The sequence below is a fragment of the Cervus elaphus genome, chromosome 28 (genome assembly GCF_910594005.1).
Source record: "Cervus elaphus chromosome 28, mCerEla1.1, whole genome shotgun sequence".
Lineage (NCBI taxonomy): Eukaryota > Metazoa > Chordata > Mammalia > Artiodactyla > Cervidae > Cervus > Cervus elaphus.
Genome location: NC_057842.1, coordinates 12,439,156 through 12,463,900, shown reverse-complemented (window position 1 = coordinate 12,463,900; position 24,745 = coordinate 12,439,156). Strand labels below are relative to the sequence as shown.

The 24,745-nt window shown below is 37.9% G+C and overlaps 1 protein-coding gene across 6 annotated transcripts in view; it reads right to left on the bottom strand.

The window, feature by feature from the left end:
• The window catches only part of FAM135A (family with sequence similarity 135 member A), a 147,422-nt gene that overhangs the window by 114,064 nt on the left and 8,613 nt on the right, over positions 1-24,745 (bottom strand). For all 6 annotated transcript variants that reach the window (XM_043889910.1, XM_043889914.1, XM_043889913.1 and 3 more), the window contains exons 2-3: positions 14,211-14,301; positions 12,293-12,408 (exon numbers count right to left, since the gene is read on the bottom strand). In XM_043889910.1, the coding sequence (XP_043745845.1) occupies positions 12,293-12,369 (77 nt within the window). In that variant the 5' untranslated portion in view covers positions 12,370-12,408; positions 14,211-14,301. The remainder of the gene's footprint in view (positions 1-12,292; positions 12,409-14,210; positions 14,302-24,745) is intronic.

Sequence of the window (24,745 nt, the reverse complement as noted above, 5' to 3'; positions counted from 1 at the left end):
GGTTCCCGACATTTAAGCAAAGAGGCCATCTCCATGACATAGAAGTGCAAGGTGAAGCTGCAAGTCACCCAGGAGATCTAGCTAAGATAATTCATGAGAGTGGCTACTCTAAACAGCAGATTTTCAATGCAGACAAAACAGTCTTCTATTGGGAAAAAATGCTATCTAGAAGTTTCATAGCTGGAGAGGAGAAGTCAATGCCTGGCTTCAAAATGTCAAAGAACTGGCTGATTCTCTTGTTAGGAGCTAATGCAGCTGGTGACTTAACTTGAAGTCAGTACTCTTTAATCATTCTGAAAGTTCTAGAGCTAAATTTCTGCTGGGGCTCTATATATGAAACAACAAAGAATAGATGACATAACACCTGCTTACAACATAGTTTACTTAATATTTTAAGCCCACTGTTGAAACCTACTGCCCAGAAAAAAAGATGACTTTCAAAATGTTACTGCCACTGAAAATGTACCTGGTTCCCTAAGAGCTCTGATGGAGATAGACAACAAGATTAAAGTTGTTTTCATAACTGATAACATAACATCTATTCTGCAGCCTATGGATCAAGGAGTAATTTCCAATTTAAGTCTTACAATTTAAAAAATATATTCTATAAGGCTATAGCTTGAGAGATAGTAATTCCTCTGGTGGATCCGTGCAAAGTGAATTGAAAACCTTCCAGAAAGAATTCATCATTCTAGATGCCATTAAGAATATTCATGATTTACAGAAGAGGTCAAAACATCAACATTAAAATAGGAGTTGGGGCCTTCCATGGTAAGCCAGTGGCTAAGACTCCTCACTCCCAATGCAGGGAGCCCAGAGTTTGATACCTGGTCAGGGAATCAGATCCCACATGCTGCAACTAAAGATCCTGAGGGTAGCAACTGAGACCTGGTAAGGCCAAATAAATAAATGTTTAAAAAAATAAAATAAGGAGTTTGGAAGAAGCTAATTCCAATTTTCATAGATGACTTTGAGGGGTTCGAAACTTCAGTGGAGGGACTAAGATGCAGATGTGGCTAAGATAGCAAGAGAACCAGAATTCGAAGTGGAACCTGAGATATGCCTAAATTACTGCAATTTCATGACAAAACTTTAATGGAAGAGGAGTTGCTTTTTATGGATGAGCAGAGGCAGTGGTTTCTTGAGATGGAATCTACTGAAGATGCTATGAAGACTGTTGAAATGACAACAAAGGATTCAGAGTATTAAGCTTAGTTGATGAAGTAGGGATAGGGTTTGAAAGGATTAACTCCAATTCTGAAAGAAGTTCTATTGCAGATAAAATGGTATCAAACATTGCTAAATGCTACAGAGAAACGGTTGGTGAAAGGAAGAGTCAACCAATGGGGCACACTTCACTGTCTTATTTTGTCATATTACCATGTCAACCTTGAGCTATCATCATCCTGATCAGTCAGCAGCCATCAATACTAAGGCAAGACTACCAGCCAAAAGATTACAACTCACTGAAGGCTCACATGATGGTTAGCATTTTTTAGCAATAAAGTATTTTTAAATTAAGGTATGTGCATTGTTTTTCTAGACACAATCCTATTGCACATTTAATTTTTTAACAACTTTTACATGCTCCAGGAAATAAAAAAATTCCTGGGAATGTGTTTATTGTGAAATTCACATTATTGTGATGATCTGGAACTGAACTCACAATATCTCCAAGGTATGCCTGTACTAAATAAAAACTTACAATATTTGAAAGATGCTAGGGCAACAACACAATATTCTGAAAACTAATAAATAAAGAAAGGAATAAAACATCTGCCATGCCTTTCCTTCTACAGGATAAACTGTATTTCAAAGTAACCAAATAGCTAATGAGATAAAATTCTTCATAGAATTACAGCCAATAAGTGCAGAAGAAATAATAGAATATCATCATTTTGTAGGCCTTAGTAATATAAAACAATGACTCTGGACAAAAGTTATCAATAGGTACCACCAATTAAATGATGTGGAACTTCATAATGGATGTATCAGGTTGACAAGACCTTACTCAAATTTATGAAAAGAGACATTTTATGCCCCCAGGTGTAATGTAACATGAAAAACACAGCATTGCCTATGAACAATTTTTCTCAAAAACTATCGGAATTTAATTAAGCCTAAACTGAGCAATTATAAATTAAAAAAAAAAAAATTTAAGAGACCTTAACATTCAAATGCAACCTATAAATTTTAGTGGGATACTGAATCAAACATAAATTATAAAAACACATTTATAAGATGACTGAAGAAACAAGAACCCTGTTTTATTTGATAAAAAATTATTTTTAAAATTTCTTTAAGTGTCATAATGACTTTGCAGATTTTCAAAAACAAAAGCCTTCCTGCATTAGAGATACTGAAAAAAGAAATAAGGAGGTAAAATAAAGAGGAAAAAACTTTTGATAATTATTGGCTAGATAGTTGGTTTGTATGTGTTTATTGTACTTTGATACGTTTCAAAATTTTCCTTCAAGAAACAAAAGGTGGTCCTAGATTGGTATTTTCCAAGGGCCAGACATAAGAAAAGGAAAATCTCTCTCAAAGAATAAACCTGAAGATCTCTGCAGAAATCAGAACATGAAAAAGAGAGAGATGGGGAAAAAAATATAAGAGGGAATATAAAAAGCACAAAATATAAGATAACAGATAGAAAAACAAACATTATCAACAATCACATTAACTATAAGTGGACTAAATGTTCCAGTTAAAAGACAAAGAATGCTCCAAAGAATGAAAAAGGAAATACCACTGTAAGTTGTTTACAACAGACAAAGCTAAAATACAAGGACAGAGAAAGTTTGAAAATAAAAAAATGGTAAAAGGTACACTTTGTAAATGCTAACCAAAAGAAAACTGATGTTACAACATCAATATTAGAACAAAGTGAAAAGCAAAAAGCATTATTAGGATATAAAAGTATTTTCATAATGATGCACTAAGTCGTTTCAGTCAGGTCTGACTCCTTGCGATCCCATGGACTCCCACCAGGCTCCTCTGTCCATGGAATTCTCTAGGCAAGAATACTGGAGTGGGTTGCCATTTTCTTCGCCAATCATTTCCCTTCATAATGATAAAAGCTTCAATTCATCAAGTAAGAATTTTTAATCTGTAGGTATCTGTTCTCAAAACATGGGATATTTAAAACCCAAAAGTCTGCCTTTAAACAGAAAAACTTAAAACTATTTTGAGTTTAATGGTCACAATAATTTTAAATGTTTGTATTTGTCATCTTCTTCTACAGTTTTTGATGTTGCTGATGTTTTCCGTTCCTTCACTTGCTATGTTAATGTTGGTTAGCCTGCTTATTTTTTTTTTTCCAATAACCACATTTAAACTTTAATTTCATTAGGAAGCAATTAAAATTTTCAGAAACATTAGTATACAGGTATAAGATTTTATAGAAAGACATTTTTTAAAATTTTGCTTTACATTTAGGTAAGATGCCAAATTTAACAATTACTCCTCCTACCATCATTCTCCTTTTCCATATTTTATTAATAAGTCTGGAGAACCAATTCACTAATCTGTTCAAAATGAGCAAAATTTAAAGAACCCTAACATTTAATTTAATAAATGTATTATCTGACTTATTTTATCATTTTAATATGTTTCAAAGTCAATTCCCTATTACAACTTCCTTAGAGTTCTAAATCTTTACTCCCTCTCCTGTTGTTCAGAACATATCACAAGTAATATATTCAAAAAGAGTAAATAAAGAGTATATTTTCTAAAACACTATATTTTCTTAGAATATCTTCCTACTGTTACTAAAGACAGAATACCGTGGTCACTATATTTTTCCTGAAGGGGATAATGTGTTATTGTAGGATCATGAGTAATTTTAAGAAAAAAGTTTGAGTAGATTCACATTTCTTTTTAGGTAAAATTTTTGAAACTGGATACCTAGAGAACTCGTTAATTTTCAAAATGTAAACTTTTTACCCCAGTATGTTAACATTTAAAATCTATCCTTTAATTTTGTCAAGAAAATAAAGGGCTTACTTGCTATCTCAAAAAGTTTTATTAAGATCAGGAAAGATCTATTCTTGTTTATTACTGAGCTGAATTGGTTGGTTACCTGTTTGAGAACATCTTGTTATTTACAGATGGAACTCTCATAAAATCCATACAGATAGTCCCTGGGTAAAGTAATATTTGACCCATAAATAAATTCATCTTTGTGTAAACTGTTTCATAATTTAATTATTTGCACTAATATGGAAACATGTTAAATTTGAGAGTACACAAACTCAGAAGTTTCATGTTTCTCCTCCCACAGGTGTTTGTTTGCATTGCATTAAAGTCATTTATGCTTTGATTTTCGTGTAGACACTTCTCATAATAAAAACTGTCCTTTAATGGAAAGATTTCCTTCTAGCTAATTGACAACATTAACAGTACACTATTTTTCTCTGTTTGCCCTAGTTTTTTTCATAGTTTATAATTTGATTTTTCTGTTTATTTATACTTCACACACAGGTCAGTCAAGGCCAGTACTGGCTAATTTTTGGGATCCCAATCACTATCAACTCTGTCATTATGATTCTTCAAAGAATGCAGACGTCCTGTTTCACACAGGCCACAAATGGCAGACCTATACCATGGCATCACTTTTCAAAAATGAGGTAGGACACAACAATGGGAGAAATCTAAATATTTAGAAATAGTCTAACAACTGATGCAAACTGCTTTTGAGAAAACTAACTTTCTGACTACAGAGTGGTTGATTCATTAATATGAAAAACTGATTAACTTCTTACAGAATATTCTCAGTTCTTATACCTTACTGAAAAAACAGACAATTTTAGACACTTTTGAAGGCGGTGAAGAAAACTTGAGGTGGTTTCTTGTGAGTCCCAATCAGCACCACTTAATCAGAAGTTCCCAATTTTTGAAATTTACATAACATATACATGACATTATAGGCAAGGGATTATCTTTTCCAAAGTTGTAATCAATGTCAATAATCCAAAAAAATCAGCATGCAATTTTCTTTTTTGGCTGATAGTCATTTTAAAATCAAACTATAAACTTCTCATGAGTTTAACCACCTCAGAATCATAAATGGAAAGGATTTAAGATTTACTTAGTTCAGAGCATTTAAAGACTGTTGCATGGAATCTAGTTTCTAGGGTTCCACAAACCTTTCCTAAGAGGATTTCAGTTCCACTGTCTTGCGATGTTACTACAATTTAAGAAAACAATTTCTAAGTCCATATCCTTGTTCTTCTTTATTTCCAAATCATAATATATTACTCACCTTGCAGTAATATAGCTTATGACAAGGAAATGGTATAGGACTGAATGGGAAAAGCAGCTGTAGCTACATATATGCAATTAAACTGGTTTATGAGAACCTATATACTAAAGAAAATAAAAAACAACAGTATTATTATCAACATTGTTTCAACTTTCACACCCCAGTTTCCCTTGCTTGTTTTATGCTGATTATGGACTATCCCAAACACACCTGCAAACACATTGATAACATCTCACTTGCTTTTCAAGACTGTTAAAACATGTAACACTTTGTCAAAGTTCTCACACTTTCTAAATATCTGAGAATACCTAATGCTAGTCCCAGCTTCCCAAGTGGTGCTAGTGGTAAAGAATCTGCCTGCCAATGCAGGAGACATAAGAGATGTGGGTTTGATCCCTGGGTTGGGAAGATCCCCTGGAGGAGGGTATGGCACCCCACTCCAGTATTCTTGCCTGGAGAGTCCAATGCCAGAGAGCCTGGGGGGCTACAGTCCACGGGGTCGCAAAGAGTCGGACATGACTATAGCAACTTAGCATCATGCATGCATGCAAAGCTAGTCCATTTGCCTTCTTCTGAAATGAATTAAACTCAACTCCATTCTAGAAGCCATTCACTAATTCTAAAGCTGTGTTCCTTAAACTGTGGTATGTACACAGGTGCATCTTTGTGACATGTTATCAATCTGCAGTGAAATAAAGTAAATCAACCTCATCTCAGAGCACACAATTTTAGTTAGCCCTTTTTTTTTTAAGCAAGACTTTCTCATTGAAGAAAACAGCACATTAATTAACATTTTGGCAAAAGTATTTCACCTTTTCTTGAATTAGTAACAAACTGTGCAGATGAGTATGATAGATAGCAATATCTTAATGAATTCCAGAAAAAAATGCTCTAATAATTTTGCAGTGGTCTCCAAAGAGAGGAAACTTCCCCTCCAGTTTAATACCGGACTTTAGTTGTTATATCTTCAATTTAATCCCACTTTCATATCCTTTATGCTGTTGAGAGCAGATGTCCAAACAACAATCTTCCACGTATATTTAAAAGGCAAAATTTCTTCCCCCTTTAAGCCCTCTTGAGAAATGAATTTTGAAAGAGTCATTTGGGAAGACTACCATCTTGAAATCATGTATTGCTAGTAAATAAACTCAAAACAAGTTAATTATACTGAGCTCTCATAGCACTCATTTATAAGACATACATCCACATAACATTAAATAACATCAAATTTATAATCAATGCTTTAGAGTCTCAATTTTGTTTTTAAGAGTTTACAATCTACCATATTTTAAAAAAGAAAGAACAGATTAAAATGAAAATAAAGGTAGTTTATCTTTACATTGTTAGTATCTTGACTATTTGATTACCATTAAGGAAACAATGATGTAATTACGGTAAAAACGGACCTACTCAGGTGTCACATGTTCTCTCTCTCTGTGCCTGCCTGGAGTTTCACTTCAGTTCAGTTCAGTCGCTTAGTCGTGTCCAACTCTTTGTGACCCCATGAATCGCAGCACACCAGGCCTCCCTGTTCATCACCAACTCCCAGAGTTTACTCAAACTCATGTCCATTGAGTCGGTGATGGCATCCAGCCAGCTCATCCTCTGTCATCCCCTTCTCCTCTTGCCCCCAATCCCTCCCAGCATCAGGGTCTTTTCCAATGAGTCAACTCTTCGCATGAGGTGGCCAAAGTACTAGAGTTTCAGCTTCAGCATCAGTCCTTCCAATGAACACCCAGGACTGATCTCCTTTAGGATGGACTGGTTGAATCTCCTTGCAGTCCAAGGGACTCTCAAGAGTCTTCTCCAACACCACAGTTCAAAAGCATCAATTTTTCGGCACTCAGCTTTCTTCACAGTCCAACTCTCACATCCAAACATGACCACTGGAAAAACCATAGCCTTGACTAGACGGACCTTTGTTGGCAAAGTAATGTCTCTGCTTTTTAATATGCTATCTAGATTGGTCATAACTTTCCTTCCAAGGAGTAAGCGTCTTTTAATTTCATGGCTGCAGTCACCATCTGCAGTGATCTTGGAGTCCAAAAAAATAAAGTCTGACACTGTTTCTGCTGTCTCCCCATCTATTTCCCATGAGGTGATGGGACCAGATGCCATGATCTTAGTTTTCTGAATGTTGAGCTTTAAGCCAACTTTTTCACTCTCCTCTTTCACTTTCTGCCATAAGGGTGGTGTCATCTACATATCTGAGATTATTGATATTTCTCCCGGCAATCTTGATTCCAGCTTGTGCTTCTTCCAGCCCAGCGTTTCTCATGATGTACTCTGCATATAAGTTAAATAAGCAGGGTGACAATATACAGCCTTGACGTACTCCTTTTCCTATTTGGAAACAGTCTGTTGGTCCATGTCCAGTTCTAACTGTTGCTTCCTGACCTGCATACAGGTTTCTCAAGAGGCAGGTCAGGTGGTCTGCTATTCCCATCTCTTTCAGAATTTTCCACAGTTTATTGTGATCCACACAGTCAAAGGCTTTGGCATAGTCAATAAAGCAGAAATAGATGTTTTTCTGAAACTCTCTTGCTTTTTCGATGATCCAACGGATGTTCGCAATTTGATCTCTGGTTCCTCTGCCTTTTCTAAAACCAGCTTGAACATCTGGAAGTTCACAGTTCACGTATTGCTGAAGCCTGGCTTGAGAATTTTGAGCATTACTTTACTAGCGTGTGAGATGAGTGCAATTGTGTGGTAGCTTGAGCATTCTTTGGGGTTGTCTTTCTTTGGGAGCCTGAAGTTTAGGCCTTGCCTAACTGGTTCCTTATCGTGTAACAACACTGCCAAAATTAAACACTCAGCCCTAGGGACTGTAGGACAAGTACTGTTGCCAAACGTGCACAAGTAGTGCTTATTCATACTCTACTTCCATTTAGTTCCTGCTGGGCTATGACTCCAGCGCTATTCAGTTATCGATGTTATTTTTAAAACATTGAAGTAAAGTACTCCACAGGACTGCAGGCAGATCTCATTTTATCACACTTCCATTTACTGTACTTTGTGGATCATGTGTTTTTTACAAATTGAAGTTTTGTGGTAACTCTGTGCTGAGCAGCCTATTGGTGCCATTTTCCCAACAGCATGTGCTCACTTTGTGTCTCTGTGCCACAGAAACTGTGGTAATTTTCACAAAATTTCACTTTCATTGCTATTATATTTGCTATGGTGATCTGTGATAGGTAATCTTTGATGTGACTACTGCAAAAAGATCACCAAAAGCTCAGATGATAGTTAGCATTTTCTAGCATTAAGGTATTAGTGTGTACACTGTATTATTAGATATAACAGACTACAGTTTAGTATAAATATCACATTTATATGCAGTGAGCAACCACAAACTTCACGTGACTTCACTGTGATACACACTTTCCTGCAGTGTTCAGAAGCTAAACCTGTAGTATTTGTGAGGTCTGCCTCCATTTCATTTCTTGAATTTTTAAGTTTCTTATCTCAGTCTCCTAAAAAGTCATTTCACATACAGAAAATAAACTGGAAAAGACATATTTTATTTCCTCACATTTAAATATAAATTTAGAGAAATGTATCTGTTTATATATCAAAGCTGACAGTTACTTAACATAACAGCAAACACAAGCTCCAAGTTAACTGACTTATATGGCAAAGGCAGTAAAGGCTCCATAAGAAGCATAAAGAAAAGATTTAAAAGGTAGGAACTAATTAAATCAGAATAGAAAAAAGACTAAATTATATCCTTGAAAACATTCTTACAAATAAACAAGTCAAGTAATATATCTAAAAACAATAAGCCTCTAATTACTAGATTTTTCAAAGATCAGTAACAACATTCTTCAAGAGACCTCAATGGATGTGGAAACTAGATTGCAGAACAACAGAAAATAAATGAAAGCAGCAATCATACACGCTATGCTTATGATGGCTGACAGTAAGATGGAAGAGCAGTTCACTTAGACCGTATTTCCAGTTCCAAATCTTCAATTATGAACTGTCTCTATTTGGATCTTACCTCACAACCTGACAAAATGAACCAACCTTAAATTCCACACTATGATCCCATGTAATTTTGTTATGTACATGAGTATCACTAACATTGTCCAAGTCAATGGGATGGAAAACTTCAGCAATATCATTAAAATTTTTTTATTAAAAATTCCAAATTTGTAAAAAGTAGAGCAGTGAACTCAATCCCCACTGCCCATTTTCCACCAATGAAAACGATTTTGTCACATTTGATTCATATGTAATTTTTTTCTTTGCTGAGCTATTTCAAAGTAATCCTAGACATCATGTAAAGTCACACCTCCACATACATACTTTTTAATGTTTCTTCTGTCTCTGCAATATCCTCCACATGGAATCAGTCATTAAATCCTACTCTTAATAACCTCATAGCTCAGTTGGTAAAGAACCAGCCTGCAATGCAGAAGACCCCAGTTCGATTCCTGGGTCAGGAAGATCCACTGGAGAAGAGAAAGGCTACCCACTCCAGTATTCTTGGGTTTCCCTGGTGGCTCAGCTGGTAAAGAATCCACCTGCAAGATGAGAGACCTGGGTTCGACCCCTGGGTTGGGAAGATCCCCTGGAGAAGGGAAAGGCTACCCACTCCTGTATTCTGGCCTGGAGAATTCCATGGACTGTGTAGACCATAGGGTCGCAAAGAGTCAGACACAACTGAGCAACTTTCACTTTCACTTAATATCCTCAAAAGGTCTCACAGAAATTAACAAACCCCAAAAAACATTAGTGTGTGGGAGACTGACTTAAAGGTCCTCAATTTTTTTTCATCCATCCTCGTATCCATGCCTCTCACAGTAAGATTCCCATCAACAAGTGGGGTGCGAGTCCCCATCTCTTGCACCTGGGCTGGCCTGACCACTTGTCTTAGGCAGTATGCTGTGGCAGAGAGGACTGTGAGCTGGTGCCAAGCCCAGGTCTTTTTGTAAGGCTTCTCTGTCTCTCTGGACTCCTGCGTCCTCAGCAAGAATAACACTGCAGGATGAGAGGTGACAGAGCAGAGTTGAGTGCAACCAGGGGAGTCTGTTCTACACCACGCAGCTCCCTGCCAGCCGACTGCAAGCGAGCCCAGCCAACCCAGATTAGTGCAACCATCCAGCTGGTCCACAGATCTGTGAGCACAAACAAATATTCACCGTGTGATGCCACTAGGGCTTTGGGTTTTTTGTTAGCTGCATTACTGTGGCAATAAATAACTAATACAGAAATTGGTACTAATAAAAACAAAATATGTGTCATTGACTTTGGGACCAAAGTAGTAGTTACAGTTACAAAGGCAAGAAAAATAATAAGGAAACTATATGAGACTTAAAAAACAGTGACCCATGTTTTGTAGTAATAAACTTTTGGTGACTATGCTTTCGAACAATAACTTAACAGAAGTCAGACTGTATCTAAAAGAAACTTTTTGGCTTGAGCAAGCTAATTTTCTGGCAGAATGCTGAAAATGTCACCTGGTTGCTCTGAGCCAAGTACAGTAAGGTTCTGCAAGAAAGAGATGAGCTAAAGAAACACCTGGTCATTTTATAAGCAGAAGCTAGAGAAAACAGAGAGGAACCAAGACTTCCTAGTTTGGAAAATAAAACTTCATACAAAGATCTAATCAAGGCTGTGGCTGTAAATCCCTTTCTTAACATCTCCAAAAGAGCTAAGGGCAGTGTCTAAACAGACATTTTCAGCTTGACAAAAGGGCTTTTAGGAAGTTCAAGGGCAGGATCCCACAGAATTCTGATCTCCACATAGTAGTGATTCATCTAGAGAGCAGTCATGTCTCACTAGACAACTGTGGGTGTGGGTTTCAGAGCACAGAATCAACCATACCAGACACGCAGAATTCCCATTACGTTTCACAGAAGTTTCACTGGCCAAAGACCCACCAGCCCAGACCTGGGAAGGCTTAGCCAGCAGAACACAGTGTGGTGAAAACTGTGTCAATGCGGGGAGGCTGCACCTTCTGCTCGCTTTCTTGGACTCCCCCTCTGCCAGGGGGACAGCCCAAGCTGTCCTGCTGATAGGTGAGAGACCATGTGGAGCAGAGCACAGCTGTCTTTGTTTTTTCAACAAGATGGCAAAGCCGAGATAAACAATCAACAATAGAATTATTTCTTTCATCATCTCCTCAGTCATGGCCCCACCACTACCATGCCCAGGATAGAGACTCAGGTTTATAGCCTGAGATATTGTGAGCCCCTCTACCCTCCCCCTGGGCCTCTATCTCTTCTGCCGGACCATCCATTCAGTATCATCATGCTCTCCATGTGCCAGTAAGTACTAACTGTAATAATGGTAACCATGTCATCAGTTCTTGGAAACCATCAGTGGCTACCCCAATCCCTAGTGTCAACTCTCCTCCAGACAGCAAAAGCCCTTCACAAACATAACCTCCCTCTGCTGTCTTTTCTTCGGAAATTCTACCAGAAAATATCCAGCCTCTTACGACTCTTTAAAATAACATGCTCATTCCTACTTCCAAGACTGGATTCACAATGTTTTCTCCTACCGAGAGGGTCTTTCACCTTATCCTCTCCCTATCACTCTTATCCATGCTTTGACCCTATCCCCCTGTAATGGGCCTTTCCTGATGTGCTAGCCCAGAAAGGTCTTTTGCTTCTGATTCCTAGAGCACTTTCTATATATACTTTTCAAAGAGTCATCATTTTGTATTCCTACTAAGCTGTTTTGTGTATGTATATTGTGTGTGTATATTCTGCTTTGTTGAAAGCCCACACACTGCTATCTTTTAAAAAAGCAGAAATGAAATCTTTCTTATCAATTTTCTTTGAAGTCCTCTCAATGCTCAGTACAAATTCATAAACATAAGTTAAATATATCCAGAATCTTCATTAAATCCATAGGAATAATACTCATTTATTTAGAAATAAAATTTCACTAAGAAAACCCTTGAACATAGCTCATTGTTTTCTTTATATGTACTCAAACAAAAGCATGTACTTAAATTTAAATGAAAACTGTAAAATTTATCTTATGCAAAATACATAATTTTCACAATAAAATACAAACCCTCTCTGAAATAAATCCACATTGTAGAACTTGTTTAGCTCCACGGAGAATTCTACCATTGCTTGAACTTCAGTCATTTTTAGTTTATACTCAGAAGACAAATCTGGTAACAGCACCTTGGTTAAAGTAGGGGAAAAAAATCATGAGAAGCACAAAAAAAAAGCCAACTTACAAAATCACTAAGATTAAACATATTTCAGAGTATGATACACAGGCAGGAAATAAAAATGAAGACAATTCGTTTAGTGCTCCTTACTTAGCTTGATCCGACTGTACAGCACCAGAATCTATACTCACTATACACACATTCAGTTCAGTTCAGTTCAGTCGCTCAGTTGTGTCTGACTCTTTGCGACCCCATGAATCGCAGCATGCCAGGCCTCCCTGTCCATCACGTACTAAGGAAATACTAAACAGCACTACCCTAGATCATCTGCCCTATTTGAATGCTTTTCTAAGATTTGTTTCTCTTTGTGACAACTATGTGATAATAAATAATACAGAAAATTGCTAAAAGTAACTCTTGACTTTATCATAGGTAAAAGGTAACTTTTTAAGAGAAAAATTAAGTTACCTAATTATTCTCTTCTAGTTCTACACTGCACTGACGACCCACTCCAGTACTCTTGCCTGGAAAATCCCATGGACAGAGGAGCCTGGTAGGCTGCAGTCCATGGGGCCGTGAAGAGTTGGACACGACTGAGCAACTTCACTTTCACTTTTCACTTTCATGCATTGGAGAAGGAAATGGCAACCCACTCCAGTGTTCTTGCCTGGAGAATCCCAGGGACGGGGGAGCCTGGTGGGCTGCCGTCTATGGGGTCGCACAGAGTCGGACACGACTGAAGTAACTTAGCAGCAGCAGTAGCAGCAGTTCTACACTGCACTTCACATAAAGGCAACTCGGAGTCAAAAAAAGAATTGACATTCTTTAATTCCCATTTAAGTTTATGAAGCTTTTTCTCTGTCAGATGAAGTTCTTACATGACTGCTCATTTTTTCATTAAAAACAATTTTCCCCTCATTACAAAAGTCTAAAGTGTTCATTTTCAAGAGGTCAAAAAGAAAGAGACAAGCAAAAAAAGAAAACATTTATAATTCTATCTGTTGAAATACACACTTTGGTATATATTCTTTATATATGTGTATATTTGTACAATTTCTATAAAAGTAGGATCAAATTATGTATACATTTAATTTAATCTGCTTATTTCATTTATTTTTACCAATATCTATGTTAATAACTATTATACTGTGATGTTATAATTTAAACAATCTCCTATTGTTAGGTATTAATAGTTCAATAATTTCCATCTTCACACCATTTCAAAAAGCATCATTGCAATCATCCTTATCAATAATATATACTTTAAAAAGCAATTTGATGTAGTAAGAGTGTTGAAAGACAATTCTGAGAGTCCTTATGTTTCTGCATGTCTTGCAAGCAGAGACACTTGACTGCCTTTATTTCAGACTATTTTTCAAGGACACATGTTTAGCAAAGCGTCAGGAATCAGGGACAGTGTCTCATACTGGAGTTAAGGGCAAATCTTTCTACTGGTCCCGTGTGATAGAAATAAAGTCTCCTCTGAGGCATAAATCAGCAGGCTCACTGTCCCTCACGAAAGACTCAGGTCCCTCAGCTCAGGCGTCCTCTCATACAACACAAACTACTTGTATGCAAGCTGCCTCGTACTCCAGCCACTGCTACTACCCTGAATATAAACTGTCCTTTTCTCTGACCCAGGAGGAGTCTTGAGTCTTCTGCTGACATCCATGGTGCTTGGGAAGGCTAACTTGTTATTTGCAAGTGGGATAATATTGATCCTTCGCATTTCTTAAAACAGTTCTTCATAGAAATCTAGCAAATATTTTGATCTATTATGAATTAAATGCAAAAGAAATGCCATAGTCTTACCTCTGTTGATCAAAACTTCATTTTAATATCATTAAATAACCAATGCTGTACTTCCAGTTAGTGATTCTTGCTAAAAAAAATAGTGCTCCCCCTATGAGAAAGAAAAAATAACATCTCAAACAAAATAGGAGGCATACAAATGTCCATTTTAAGGAAACCTATGCTTTGTTAGTTACTTAGTACTTTCAATTTATCCAAAAGATCCATATCCTCCATAAGGCTTATGAATAAGGGTTAGAAATTTATTTTCATTCAGTTTCACACATCAATAGTAACTACTATCTTTGTTATGATTCACTTGTGTACACTTCCAAGCACAATAATAAATAGAGGAGTATTTTCTTAGTTCAGTGGTTCAGAAATAATCCTCATAAACACCCAAAACAGTATAAGCTTTTCACTTTTTAAAGAATTTTCTGTTTGTTTATTATTTTTGGCTGTGCTGGGTCTATGCTGCTGTGCGCAGGTTTTCTCTGGTTGCGGCGCACGGGCTTCTCCCTGTGCGGGCTTCTCTCGCCGTGCAGCACGGGCTCTGGGCGTGTGGGCCCAGCTGCCCCACAGCACGCGGGGTCTTCCTGGCCCAGGAACTGAGCCTATGTCCCCTGCACCAGCAGGTGGACTCCCAACCACTGGGCCCACCAAGGAAGTCCTAAGCTTATCAATTTTTAAGATGTAGAACTCACCATTTTAAAATATGTCATTCCCTTGGTAGAAGAAATGATTTCTGAAACTTCACACACAGATAAAATAAGAGAGATATGAAACATGTGTGTGTATATACATACATACATATGCTATGAGCTATTTAAAATATTTTGATGAAAAAGGTGCCTGGATACACTGTGGATAGTTTTTTTTTTTCCACACTCCAAATATTTATTGCTTAAATTTAAAAAAAGTCTTTTGCCTTTGGTATAATTATTTTAGGTACTAAAAATGTTAGAATAAAGACCACATTCACACTTCTTCACAGATTTTTTCTTCTTTCCATCATATATAAATAGACTTTACCACCTTCCTTAATTGTTATTTTAAAGCTTAATAATCACATCAAAAGATTTTTATAGTAACTATTTCTAAGGAGATCAAAATGATACTGCCCTTATATATTTCCTGTTCATGGAAGTAGTCTCTTCTCTAAGACAGCTTCTCCTGTACAAATATTCTTGTGTTCTAGCCCTGACTGTGTGTCAAGTTTGGTTAGGTCTCTATGCCTTAACTTACTCAGAAATAAAATAGGTATTCATTCATTCAAACATTTATTGAACACTTACTATAAGATAGGACATGCAAGAGGTCAAGGCCCAGGTAAGTTCCTGACACCTCAAAAAGCTCACTAGCCACCAGGAACAGATTAATATCGATTAAGTACAGCACACTGATTAAAACAAGGCTTAGGATCTGAGTCCAAATCCAACCTGTTTTTTTACCCCTCAGGTCTTCATTTCCTTCATGGGACATAGCATCTCTACCACCCGTATCAGTAGGCCTGTTATCTGAGGAAGAAATATATTTTCCCCTCATTTAAGCCATTTCACTTTTGTATCCCTTTACAGCAGCCTTTTCTTCAATACAGAAATTAATACCAGAATTAGCGAACTGTCATAACAAAATTCTTAAATATGTGGCACTGGCTAAACCACTGGGTAGCAGGCAACAGAGTAACAGGCAAAACTATTAATAAAATAATGGTGACCCTGGTTATATTGGAGCAAAACATGCCATAAACTGTTGCCAACAATAACTTACAGAACGTGGTGCCCATAAAAACCTCAGAACCTCAAGGTAAGAATATGAAAAGAAACACAACGTTCATGTGTGTCAGCGGTTCTTTGCTGCCTTTACCCAGGCAAGAACTGGCCAGTTGGCAACGAAAGATGGAAGGAAATAAAGAGTAGAAATGGGTCCCTGTAGTCAACTCCTTCAATATTTGCAATATCAGGAGATAAGATTATTAGTACTTTTCCCAAGGACTTCTATTAAGACATTTTTTTCACAACAAACTTTTTATTGAAGTATAGTTGACTTAGAATGTATTCACTTCAGGTTTACAGCAAAGTGATTCAGTTACATATATATTCCTTTTCAGACTCTTTTCCATTATAATTTCTTACAAGATATTGAATATAGTTCCTTGTGCTATAAAATAGGTCCTTATTATTTATTTTATATATAGTGGTTTTTATATCTTCTATCCCAACATCCTAATTTATTCCTTTTTCCCCCACATTTCCACTGTGGTAACGATAAATTTGTTTTCTATGTGAGTCTATTTCTGTTTGGTGAATAAGTTCATTTGTATCTTTTTTTTTTTTAAGATTCCACGTATAAGAGATATCATATGATTATCTGTCTTCCTCTATCTGACTTACTTCACTTAATATGATAATCTCTAGGTCCATCCATTTCTGCAAATGGCACTATTTCACTCTTTTTTATGGCATCACTAAGTCAATGGACATGAGTTTGGGTAAACTCCAGGAGTCGGTGATGGACAGGGAGGCCTGGTGTGCTGCAAGTCCATGGGGTCGCAGAGTCGGACACGACTGAGCGACTGAACTGAACTGAAAATTCCAATGTATATATGTACCACATATTTATCCATTTATCTGCTGATGAACATTTAGGTTGCTCCCATGTCTTGACTACCGTAAACAGTGCTGCTATGAACAGTGAGTTGCATGCATCTTTTCAAATTAGAGTTTTCATCTTTTCCAGATGTATGTGCAGAAGTGGGACTGCTGGATCATATGGTAACTCTATTGTTTTTAAGGAAACTCCATACTGTTCTCTATAGTGGCTGTACCAATTTACATTAGCACCAACAGTGTAGGAGGATTCCCTCTACTCCACACCCTCACAAACATTTACTGATGATGGCCGTTCTGACTGGTGTGAGATAATACCTCATTGTAGTTTCTATTTTTTATTGAAGTATAGTTGATTTACAATGTTGTGTTAACTTCCACGGTACAGCAAAGTGACTCAGTTATACACACATATATCCACTGTTTTTCATTACGATTTATCTCAAGATAATGAGTATTATTTGTTCCCTATGCCATATAGCAGGACCTTGTTGTTTCTCTACCCTGTATGTAATGATTTGCATCTACTAACCCCAAACTCCCAGTCCATCCTTCCCCAAACCCTCCCACTTTGTACACAAATCTGTTCTATATGTCTGTAGATAAGTTTAATTTTAAATTCCACACTTAAGTGATACCATATGGTACTTGTCTTTCTTTTTCTGACATACTTCACTTAGTATGATAATCTCTAGTTGCAGCCATGTTGCTGTAAATGGCCTTACGTCATTCCTTTGTCATTATGCTGAGCAGTATGTCACATATATATGTATATGTACATACACACACATATATTAATATACACACATATACCACATCCTCATCATCCATTCCTCTATCAAGGGACATTTAGGTTGCTTCCACGTCTTGACTATCGTAAACAGTGCTGCTACAGAACATAAAGATGCATGTATCTTTTTGAATTATAGTTTTGCCTGAATATATAGCCCAGGAGTGAGATTACTGGATCACATAGTAATTCTATTTTTAGTTTTCTGGGGAACCTCCAGCCTGTTTTCCATAATGGCTGCACTAAGTTGTCAATCAGTGAGAATGCTTTCTCCACACCCTCTCTAGCATTTGCTATTTGTAAACTTTTTAATGATAGTCATTCTCACCAGTATGCAGTGATATTTCATTAAGGTTTTGCTTTTCATTTCTCTAATGGCTCTATGTTAGGCATCTTTCCATTTGCCTATTGGCCACCTGCATGGCTCCTTTGGAGAAATGTCTATTTAGGTCTTCTGCCTGTTTTTTGAATTTTTTTTTTTTTGCGGAATCGTATGAGTTGTTTGTATATTTTGGAAATTAGGCCCTTGTCAGTTGCATGATTTGCAAATATTTTCTCTCATTTTTTAGTTAAATCTTCATTTTTTTATGGTTTCCTTTGCTGTGTAAAAGTTTATAAGTTTGATTAGGTTCCATTTGTTTATTTTTTATTTATTAGAGTGTTTGGTCTGTTGTACTCTAGGAGTTTTATGGTATCCAAACTTACATTTAGGTCTTTAATCCATTTTGAGTTTATTTTTGTATATGGAGTTAGAGAATGCTGCAATTTCATTTTTTTACATGCAATTGCTCAGTTTTCTCAGCACACTTATTGAAGAGACTGTTTTTTCTCCTCTGTCTATTCTCCTTCCTTTGTCATTGATTAATTGACATAAGAGTAAGGGTCTATGTACAGGCTTTCTATCCTCTTTCACTGATCTATATGTCTGTTTTGATTACTGCAGCTTTGTATATAGCTTCAGTATATAGCTTTGTATATAGCCTCAGTATACAGCCTCAGTATACAGCCTCAGTATACAGCTTCAGTACAGCCTGAAGTCAAGGAGTATGATTCCTCCAGCTCTGCTCTTCTTTCTCAAGATTTTTTTGGATATTTGAGGTCTTTTGTGTTTCCATACACATCTTAAAATTTCTGTTCTAGAAAACCCTAACAATGCTACAGTAAACTAATGGAACTCATCAATGAATTCAGTAAAGTTGCAGGGTACTAAATTAATATACAGATATCTGTTCTGTATCTGTAGACAAAAGTGAACTATCAGAAAGGAAAATCAAGGAACAATACCATTTATCATTGCATCAAAAAGAATAAAATGCCAAGGAATAAACCTACCTAAGGAGGCAAGATCTGTACTCCGAAAACTCTAAGACACAGATGAAAGAATCGGAGTCAACAAAAACAAGATGGAAAGATATACCATGTTCTTGAATTAGAAGAATCAATACTGTTAAAATGACTATCCCACCTAAGGCCATGTACAGATTTAATGCAGTCCTTATCAAATTACCAATGGCATTTCTCACAGAACTTTTAAGACTTCCTGATGAAACAAAGAAATACAGTGCTATGGATAAGATTATATTAGTGTGCTGCCATCCCTCTCAGCAATGCCTCCTGTTTCAGATGACTTCAAGACAAAGAGAAAGTGCTGAGTGCACAAAAAAGCAATAAATTTAAGTCAGGCTTAAGAATCACAGCAGGAAAGAACTATTTTGCCATAGTCACTGGCACCAAAACTGAATGGAGACAAACACAAATGAATCCTACTATATTTTTGAGAGAATTGTATTTGTCAAAGATATTAAAAGCTAACCTGCAAACACCTGTGACTGTGTAACTTGCAGAATGGTAAGTCTACCAAAGCAGAAAGCTAACTATGAAAACTAGATGCCTTCCCAACTGGGAAAATTTTCAGTACCAACTTCAGGTGTGATCATGGAGGTTAACATAAGGAAGAAACACCCGGACAGCAAAGACAGGGGTCAGAGTACAATGAATATAGGCATTCTTACCAGAAGAGCTGCTACACCATTACTGCCCAGCATTACCCTCATCCAGTGACTTCTCTCATTGTTTGCTTACCCAAATGGAAAATTTTATTATTATTTTCCTGTTTTTGATCCATCACTATGTCCGGTGTATGTGGGAGGGGCAAGGGAGGAACAGTAACGGTGTCTTGTCTCCAGGTCACTGGACTTGCAGATCTAACAGGTGGATCTGCTCTCTCCATTGGATTAATGTAACAGGAGGATGGATCCTTGGTTGTCTCCTTCGGCAATGGGAACTGGAGTATTTTCAATAGGCAGGATGAAGGACACACACGGATACTTTGGTAGGTGAACTGCAAGACTGTGGTTGACAACTTGTCACTTCTGTTTTCCTCTTTTTTTCCTGCTGAATGATCAGCAATCCTGAGACAACATTTCCCAACCAGCTCTGAGGCAACTGTGGCCAATCCACTCTTTCTGTGGACTGCAAACTGAAGTCCACAGACAAATATGCAATGTCTGCCTCACTTGTTTAAAAGGAAATTCTTGGCTCCGGATTTCATCGCTTCCTTTTTCTACAGGCTGGAATACCTTCTTAATAGTGATCTAGTATCAACCACACAGATTAAAACAGAACCCAGAAAAATGGTAAAACAGAAAGATGGAAAGATTCTGGATTCTGGAATGGTTTCATAGAGCACAGATGTCAAATTTATCTAGACTGCTCAGACTTTCGTTTTATAACTCTTTATCACAGCAACTGTACCTAACCTATACCTTAAGTAATATGTCCTCCCTTCTGGCTTTTTTCAAAGAAGCAGGCAAATGATCCTTTATATTACATATGTTAATAATTATATATTACATACAATAACAATAAAATAAAATGCTATATGATAATATACATGATTTGAAAATAATTCAAATCGTCTCTCTTTGTTCCATTCCAAGCCCCCAATGGCTTCCCACCATGTTCAGTAGCACTACCTTACAAGGCCTATATGACGACCTTACAGAACCTGGTTCTTCCACCTCTCTGACCTCATCTCCTCCTCATCTCGGCCCACTCCAATCACACTGCTTGCTATTTCTCAAACACACCAAAGAGATTAATGCTTCGGGGCTTTTGCAGTTGTTCCCTTGGACACTCTTCCCTCCAGGGTATCCAAATGACTCACCCACGTACCTCCTAGTCTTCATTCACTGAGTGAGACAAGGCTGTGGTCCATGGGATCAGTTTGGTTAGCTTTCTGTGACTGGTTTTCATTCTGTCTGCCCTCTGATGGATGAGGATAAGAGGCTTGTGGAAACTTCCTGATTGGAAGCATTGGCTGTGGTGAAAACTGGGTCTTGAGCAAGGCCATGCTCAGTAACTCTTTGATCCAATTTTCTGTTGATGGGTGGGGCTGTGTTCCCTCCCTGTAGTTTGGTCTGAGGTGAAACTATGGTAAGGGTAATGGTGACTTTCTGCAAAAGGACTTAGGTCAGCACCCGTGGCTCCTAGGACTGTTGTAGTCAATGATACTGACCCCATGGCAGGCCACTGTCAACTCACGGCTCCGCTGGAGACTCCTTGATGCTTTCAGGCAAGTCTGGCTCAGTCGCTTGTGGGGTCACTGCTCCTATCTCCTGGGTCCTGGTGCATACAAGGTTTTCTTGTGCCCTCCAAGAGTCTGTTTCCCCAGTTCTGTGGAAGTTCTGTAATCAAATCCTGCTGACCTTCAATGTCAGATTCCCTGGGGATATGCAGTTCCTTTGCTGAATCCCCAGGTTGGGAAATCTGTTATGGAGCCTAGAACTTTTGCAACAGTGTGAGAACTTCTTTGGTATAATTGTTCTGATCACATGGATCACAGCCTTGTCTAACTCAATGAAACTCTGAGCCATGCTGTGCAGGGCCACCCAAGATGGATGGGACATGTTGGAGAGTTCAGACAAAACATGGTCCACTGGAGAAGGGAACAGTAAACCACTTCAGCATTCTTACCTTGAGAACTCCATGAACAGTATGAAAAGGCAAAAAGGTATGACACTGAAAGACGAACTCCCAAGATCAGTAGGTGCCCAAGATGCTACTGCAGAAGAGCAGAGAATTAGCTCCAGAAAGAATGAAGAGGCTGAGACAAAGCGGAAACAACACCCAGTTGTGGATGTGACTGGTGGTGAAAGTAAAATCCAATGCTGTAAAGAACAATACTGCACAGGAACCTGGAATGTTAGGTCCATGAATCAAGGTTAACTGGAATTGGTCAAACAGCAGATGGCAAGAGTGAATTTTAGGAATCAGTGAACTCATATGGACCGGAATGGGCAAATTTAATTCAGATGACCATTATATCTACTACTGTGGGCAAGAATCCCTAAGAAGAAATGGAGTAGCCATGATAGTCAACAAGGGAGTCAGAAATATAGTACTTGGGTGCAATCTCAAAATGACAGAATGACCTCAGTTCATTTCCAATGCAAACCATTCAATATCACAGTAATACAAGGCTATGCCCCAACTACTAATGCCGAAGAAGCTGAAGTTGAACGGTTTTGTGAAGACCTACAAGATCTTCTAAAACTAATACCAAAAAAAAAAAAAGATGTCCTTTTGATCACAGGGGACTGGACTGAAAAAGTAGGAAGTCAATAGAAAGCTGGAGTAACAGGCAAGTTTGGCCTTGGAGTACAGAATGAAGCAGGGCAAAGGCTGACAGAGTTTTGCCAAGAGAATGCACCGGTCATTGGAGGAGCAAACACCCTCCTCCAACACCACAAGAGATGATGACTCTACACTTGGACATCACCAGATGGTCAATACTGAAATCAGACTGATTCTAGTCTTTGCAGCCAAAGATGGAGAAGCTCTATACAGTCAGCAGAAACAAGACTGGGAGCTGACTGTGGCTCAGATCATGATCTTCTTATTGGCAAATTCAGACTTAAATTGAAGAAAATAGGAAAAACCACTAGGCCATTCATATATGACCTATATCGAGTCCCTTATGATTACAGAGCAGAAGTGACAAGTAAGATTCAAGGGATTAGATCTGATAGACAATGTCTGAGGAACTATGGACAGAGGTTTGTAATATTGTACAGGAGGCTGTGATCAAAACCATCAAAGAAATGCAAAAAGGCAAAACAGTTGTCTGAGGAGGCCTTACAAGTAGCTGAGAAAAGAAGAGAAGAGAAAGGCAAAGGAGAAAAGGAAATGCAGAGTTCCATCTGAATGCAGAGTTCCAAAGAATAGCAAGGAGAGATAGGTAAGACTTCCTAAGTGAACAATGCAAAGAAATAGAGGAAAACAGTAGAATGCAAAAGACTAGAGATCTCTTCAAGAAAATTATAGAGATACCAAGGGAACATTTCATGCAAAGATGAACACAATAAAGGACAGAAACCTAAAGGCAGGGACCCTACAGAAGCAGAAGAGATTAAGAAAAGGTGGCAAGAACACACAGAACTATACAAGAAAGATCTTATATGACCCAGATAACCACGATGGTGTGATCACTCACCTAGAGCCAGACATCTTGGAGTGCAAAGTCACATGGCCTTAGGCAGCATCACTACAAAGCTAGCGGAGATGATGGAATTCCAGAGAAGTTATTCATATCCTAAAAGATGATGCTGTGAAAGTGATGAACTCAACATATCAGCCAATTTGGAAAACTCAGCAGTGGCCACAGGACTGGGAAAGGTCAGTTTTCATTCTAATCCCAAAGAAGGGCTATGCCAAAGAATGTTCAAACTACTACACAATTGCACTCATTTCACATATTAGCAAAGTAATACTCAAAATCAAGCTAGGCTTCAACAGTACGTGAACCAAGAACTTTCAGAGATTCAAGCTGGATTTAGAAAACGTGGATGAACCAGAGATCAAATTGCCAACATCCACTGGATCATAGCAAAAGACTGATTTCCAGAAAACTCAAGAGAATTTTTTTCAAGAGAATTCCAGAAAAACATCTACTTCTGTTTCATTGACAATGCCAAGCCTTTGACTGCGTGGATCACAACAAAATGTGGAAAATTCTTCAAGAGATGGGAATACAGACCCACCTTACCTGCCTCCTGAGAAACCTGTATGCAGGTCAAGAAGCAACAGTTAGAACCGGACATGGAACAATGGACTGGTTCCAAATTGGGAATGGGATACGTCAAGGCTGTATATCATCACCCTGCTTATTTAACTTCTATTCAGAGTAATCATGCGAAATGCCGGGCTGGATGAAGCATAAGCCGAAATCAAGATTGCCAGGAGAACTGTCAATAATCTCAGATATGCAGATGACACCACCCTTATGGCAGAAAGCGAAGAGGAACTAAAGAGCCTCTTGATGAAAGAGGAGAGAGAAAAAGCTGGCTTAAAACTCAACATTCAAAAAACGAAGATCATGGCATCAGGTCCCATGACTTCATGGTAACATGATGGGGAAACAAAGGAAAGAGTGACAGACTTTATTTTCTTGGACTCAAAAATCACTGCAGATGGTGACTGCAGCCGTGAAATTAAAAGACGCTTACTCCTTGGAAGGAAAGCCATGACAAACCTAGACATCCTAGAAAGCAGACACATTACTCTGCCAACAAAGGTCCATATAGTCAAAGCTATGGTTTTTCCAGTATGGGTGTGAGAATTGGACCATAAAGAAGTCTGAGCAGGAAAGAACTGATGCTTTCGAACTGTACTGGAGAAGACTCTTGAAAGTCCCCTCAATTGCAGGGAGTTCAAACCAGTCTATCCTAAAGGAAATGAACCCTGAATTCTCACTGAAGGACTGATGCTGAAGCTGAAGCTCCAATACTCTGGCCACCTGATGCAAAGAACTGACTCACTGGAAAAGACCCTAATGCTGGGGAAGACTGAAGGCAGGAGGAAAAGGGGACGACAGAGGACAAACGAGACAGTTGGATGTCATCACCAACCCAATGGACATGATTCTGAGCAAACTCTGGGAGATGGTGAAGGAGGGGGAAGCCTAGTGTGCTGCAGTCCATGGGGTCACAAAGAGTAGGACATGACTGAGCAACTGAACAATAATTCCATAAATATTAACTATTATTATTTTTCTATTTAAATCCAACCAACTTGAAGAAAGGAATTATTACACTGATAAACTGAAAATAGACGCGAATGAACAAATCTTTATAAAATTAATTACCAGTATAAATCCA